This window comes from Neophocaena asiaeorientalis, unplaced genomic scaffold (genome assembly GCF_003031525.2).
Source record: "Neophocaena asiaeorientalis asiaeorientalis breed wild unplaced genomic scaffold, Neophocaena_asiaeorientalis_V1.1 scaffold407, whole genome shotgun sequence".
In the NCBI taxonomy this organism is placed as follows: domain Eukaryota; kingdom Metazoa; phylum Chordata; class Mammalia; order Artiodactyla; family Phocoenidae; genus Neophocaena; species Neophocaena asiaeorientalis.
In genome coordinates this window covers 643568-648802 of record NW_020174060.1, presented here as the reverse complement: position 1 = coordinate 648802, position 5235 = coordinate 643568, and the positions used below count along the sequence as shown (strand labels likewise).

Here is a 5235-nt window from a genome sequence, read left to right as displayed (position 1 = left end):
GGTACGCGGGCCTCTCACTGTCGTGGCCTCTCCCACTGCAGAGCACAGGCTCCGGACGTGCAGGCCCCGCGGCCATGGCTAACGGGCCCAGCCGCTCCACGGCATGTGGGATCTTCCCGGACCGGGGCACGAACCCGTGTCCCCTGCATCGGTAGGCGGACTCTCAACCACTGCGCCACCAGGGAAGCCCCCCACTTTTCAATTATTTATTCTATCATATTTACTGTAATTGTTTATCTAACGTGTATTTATGTTTTATGTGTTTTGGTATACGTGGTATTGCTAGAAACTTAGCTTGGAAGGGATAGGAGAGGGGAGGAGGCCCACCCTGGGCACTCTTGTGGCAGCGCCAGCGGGGAGCTCTGGTGCCTGCAGGCAGATGGGATCTGCGGAGCCGCGGACACAGTGAGCCAGCAGGGTGGGACCTGCAGGGGAAGGTCAGGCAGAGGGTGGGAGGCCAGCTCTTAAAAAGCGTGTCGGGCTTCCCTGGTGGCGCAGTGGTTGAGAGTCCGCCTGCCGATGCAGGGAGCATGGGTTCGTGCCCCGGTCTGGGAGGATCCCACATGCCGCGGAGCTGCTGGGCCTGTGAGCCATGGCCGCTGGGCCTGTGCGTCTGGAGCCTACGCGTCCAGAGCCTGTGCTCCGCAACGAGAGAGGCCACAACAGTGAGAGGCCTGCATACAGTAAAAAAGAAAAAGTCTTGGGACTTCCCGGTGGTCCAGTGGTTAAGACTCCGTGCTTCCACCGCAGGGAGCACGGGTTCGATCCCTGGTCGGGGGACTAGGATCTCACATGTCACGTGGTGTGGCCAAAGAAAAAGAAAAGAAAAAAGGACCCAAAAAAAGGCTCATTGAAGAATTGTCTGGAAGGTGAAGATGGCAACTGCGTTTCTGAGTGTACGGTCAGCGAGTTAGGCTGCAGGGGCTGCTGGGAGCCCCGAGCGGGCTCTGGACGAAGGCAGGGGCTCCCCATCCCCAGCCCTGAGCTTCTCCAGGGGACCTGGTAGCTGTCCCCGCAGCAGACTGGCACCCCCGGCCCCTGGCCCAGCTGGGCTCCTTAGGAAAGGGAACGGCCCCACACTCACCTCTGCACTGTCTGGGAGGCCACCAGGAAGGACATGAGGTCTCCCCCCGTCAGCTGCTGTCCGGCCACGAGGGAGCCCCCAATAAACAGGGTGCCCAAGACCATGCCTGAGTGGGGCAAGGACAGGGGTTCAAGGAGGAAGCAGAGGAGGGCAGAGGACAGAGCCTGGCCCACGTGCTGGTCCCCAGTGCCAGTCCCTGCTGTGCTCCCAACTGACTGGAATTTAGGTAAGTCACTTGAGTGGTCTCCGCCTCTGTCTCGTCATCTGGCAATGAGTGGGTTGGAGGCACCTCCACGGCTCCCTTGGGGGCGGCCCAGCAGCGTGCTGTACACGGCTCGGCTGTGACACTGGGCCTCCCTGCCCACTGCCTGCCGGAGGCAGCAGCCTCCAGAGGCCGGCTGACTGGCCCTCGAGAGACATGCGAAGGACCTCGAGCAGGTGGAGAGCCGCCCGTCGCCCGCCCTGCTGGGACCCGTCCTTCGCTCCTCCGAGCTCAGCCCAAGCCACAGCCCAGGTCCCCTGGCGGGGCCTCGCTCACTCACAGTTGAAGGCGATACTGGAGAGCCCCTGGAACAAGGCGATGCCTCTGCCCAGCTCCTCTGCCTTAGAGCGGGACCCCCCCAGCTCCGCTCCATAGCGTCTGTGACAGAAGCCGAGCCCAGCCCTCAGGAAGCAGGCAGGCTGGGACGCGGGGTGGGGGGAGATGCATCTGGGGAGGCCGCCCCCCTGCCACCGCTTTGGGCTCCACCCCCGCCCGGCACTCACTCCTCTTCCCGCTGCTCCATGGCGAAGGCTCGCACAGTCCGGACGTTGCCCAGGGCCTCATCTGCCACACCCGTTGCCCTGGCGACCTGCGGGGAGTCCAGGAGTCAGGGAGCCGGGATGGAGACACGGAGGGGTGACAGAGGAGTACAGGGCAGAGAGGAGGACGGGCGGGAATGCTGGTACCTGCTCCTGACACTGGCGAGACAATTTTCTGAGAGCTGAGCCCATCAGGGTGCCAGCACCCATCAGGGCAGGCGTGGCCACCATCAGCAGCAGGGTGAGGCGCGTGGAGAGCATGGACAGGGACACCAGACAGCCGGCCACCTGCGTGAAGCTCCGCAGTCCCTGGGGAGCAGACAGGAGGGCTGTCTGGCATCAGCAACATGATGTGGGGAACTCAGCAAGAGTCAGCTGGCTACAGCTAGCTCTCTACTCACAAGGCCAAGGCCACAGGTCTGACCCCCGGGAGGCCAACCGACAGTCCACTGGTCACAGAGCGTAACCCCTTCCTGATGAGCAGGCGTGAAGAGAATGCCTGTGGACCGAGGCATCCTCCCCTGGGACAAATCCCACTTTCATTCTCTTCTGCTCTAGAAACTGAACAGAAGGAGAATCGCCTGGGGAATTCCCTAGCCGTCCAGTGGTCAGGACTTGGTGCTTTCACTGCGGGGCCCGGGTTCAATCCCTGGTCCGGGAACTAAGATCCCACAAGCTATGAGGTGCGGCCAAAAAATAAAAAAAGAGAGAATTGCCTGGTGATGCTGCCCAGGGACGGCTAGGGGTCAGTGACAACGTGGGGGGAAGAGGAGAGGACATCAGGCACAGAGCAGAAAGCCATCACTCCCCCTCCTGTCAGCGTGCCCGGCATTCTGGGGGCAAGGTGGTGATTCTGCTCTGGGCAAGCTGGGCCAGGAAAGGCTCTTGTCTGAGCCTTCCTTCTTGGGACGGTTTTCCGGGGAGGTAGGATTTCAGAACAGGAGAGAAACAGCCTGTCCCGACCCCGGACGCTGCCGTGGCACCTCCTGCTGTGAACGTCCCTCTTCCCTCACCCGCACCCTCACCAGACAGCAGGCTTCTCGCTTCGGCATGAGCCTGGGCGCAGGGCCCAAGGAGGGCGGGCAGGAGTGGCCTGCTGCATCCGCACTAGGGAGCGTGCCCGTGTGGGCGAGCGTGGGGGGGCCTGGGCGCTGACCTGGGAGATGACGAGCTTGAAGGATGATTTAAACTCCTGCACGTCAGTCGTCAATCGGCTTACCAGCTGCCCTGTCTTTTTAGCATCGAAGAAAGCAATGTCTTGTCTGGCGGTGGGACACGGGGGCAGCGGGTGGGGGAGAAGAGGGAGACACGACCTCAGGATGAGGCCCCGCCCCTAGACATTCACCAGCACCCCCCTACCCCCCGTGGGCCGCTTGGTCCCCGCCACCACTGCACCCCACAGCCCGAGGCTGGCAGTACCGGAGCAGGTTGCTGAAGAGGGCCCTCCGCATGTCCGCAGCCATGCGCTCGCCGATGCGGGACAGAAGCACCAGGTACCCGAAGGTGAGCAGGCCCTGGGAGAGAAGCCAGGACCTCAGGGGCGCCCGCGCGGTTCCGCTGGCGGCCCCCAGGCCCTCCCTTCTGCTGTACCTGGAGGCCGTAAAGGATGAGCAGGTGGGTGCTGAGGTTCCGGGACTCAGTCAGGAAGCTGCCCACGTGGTCCCTCGTGTACTTGGCCACGATCTCCACCAGCTGACCCAGAAGCAGGGGGATCTGCACATTCACCAGTGCTGTGCCCAGTGCCAGCTTGGGGGGTGGGAGACAGACGTTTACAGGGGGACCACGCTCTTCCCTAACCCCTGGCCCTTCGTCTCCCACTACTGCCCACACTTTGGGGGCTCCTGTGTCTCTCGGAGAGTTAAAGCCCAGCTGCCAGCCCCAGGGGACCCCTGGACCCTGTTCACCCAGCTGCCCTGTGCAGGTTCTCCTGGTGACCCCCAGCCCCGCTGCTTCCCGAGGTCTCCTCTGAGATTCGGCCAGGCAGGAAAGCTGTCCCTAGGCGGCTCTGGCGGGGGCTTCCGCGAACCCCTGGCTGGGCTCTTCCCTGTCCCTGGCGTGGGGCGGGGCGGGAGAAGACCTCACCACGACGGCTGCCCCCAGGACCAGCAGATGGGGGCGTAGAAACTGACAGAAGAGCTTCCAGTTGAAGCGGGGCTCCACGGCACCGGGTCCGGAGTGGGCCGGAGGGGCCGCCTCTGCCTCACAGAGGGCCACAAGGCCACGGCGGGGGCACTTACTCAGGATCACGGGGCCCAGGAGGACTCCCCCAACCCAGAGCCAGGCAGAGGGGCTGCGGCCGGGAGCTGCAGGAGCTCGAGGGAGGCCGGCCTGGAGCTGGGGCTGCAGCCGGGCCACGGCCCTGAGGAGGCAGGAGCTGGGGCGGCCATCGCGGGACCTGCAGGGAGAGAACGGCACTGAGGGCTCGAGGGCCCAGCTGGCCCCCAGCTGAACAACAAAGCAGCCGAGCTCTTGGCTCAGCCCTCTGGAGAGCAGCAGCTCCTCTCCCAACGGCCCACCCTGCCCTTCTCAGGGCGGCTCTTAAGCAACCTCGGTTTCTGAGATGAACACGCCCGGTGGAAAGCAATCGAGTGGTAAAGGTGTTCTCCCTGGCTCGTCTCTCAGACAGCGGGCCCCAGCCAGTGACCGTCTCCAACCCCTGCTCTCTCAGAATCACAGGACATCAGAGCTGGACGGCGCTCCTCTTACAGTGGAGAACACAGAAGTTCCCAGTGAATGCAGCTCAGAGAGGGACAGTGCCCCCCCACCTCACCAAGTCATCAGTCCGCTCTGTTTGATCCTCACATCCCTGGGAGGGAGAGGCCAGTATTCTCACTTGATAGATGAAAACATCCTGCAGGGCTGAGAGCTGAAATCATTTGTCCCCAAGCAGCAGAACTAGGACAAGAGAGGAGCCCTGCTGTCTGACTCCAGAATCCAGGCTCATCCTATACTGCCATGTGTGATGAGCCCAAGGTTATGTGTGGCAGGGCCAGGCCCGCACCCAAGTCTCGACCACTGGTCGGAAGCTTATTATATACCCCATCGCCCTGTCTCCTTCCTGGCCTTGAGTGCGTATGTGACAAGGCAAGGAAGGAAAGGGTGACAGACTCCCTCTCTGTCAGCTGAAGGAAGAAAAAGAAATAAAATCCGAATAACGTATCTTGTCATCTTGGGATAGGCCAAGATCACCCCTTTCCTGCAGTTTCGGTACCTGCAGATGGCAACGTAGGGCCGCAGCCTGCTGTGCATCAGTGCTCTGCTCTGAGGAACAGGAAGAGGGGGGACGGTACAGACCGAGTAACTACGCTGCGGCAGTTAAGCTTTAGTGCGTGTGTGGATACAAACGACTA

General features: G+C 62.3%; 1 protein-coding gene across 6 annotated transcripts in view; it reads right to left on the bottom strand.

Annotated features, from left to right (window-relative positions):
- ABCB8 (ATP binding cassette subfamily B member 8) overlaps positions 1–5235 on the bottom strand; it is a 16255-nt gene that overhangs the window by 8249 nt on the left and 2771 nt on the right. For 5 of the 6 annotated variants that reach the window (XR_003004451.1, XM_024754492.1, XM_024754493.1 and 2 more), the window contains exons 2-10: positions 3968–4280; positions 3476–3631; positions 3305–3399; positions 3042–3147; positions 2287–2358; positions 2033–2194; positions 1850–1935; positions 1627–1724; positions 1085–1190 (exon numbers count right to left, since the gene is read on the bottom strand). Coding sequence is in view for 5 of the 6 variants with exons in the window: in XM_024754492.1 (XP_024610260.1) it covers positions 1085–1190; positions 1627–1724; positions 1850–1935; positions 2033–2194; positions 2287–2358; positions 3042–3147; positions 3305–3399; positions 3476–3631; positions 3968–4280 (1194 nt within the window). In the remaining variant the exon portion in view is untranslated. The remainder of the gene's footprint in view (positions 1–1084; positions 1191–1626; positions 1725–1849; positions 1936–2032; positions 2195–2286; positions 2359–3041; positions 3148–3304; positions 3400–3475; positions 3632–3967; positions 4281–5235) is intronic. The other variant, XM_024754491.1, reaches the window with a different exon arrangement.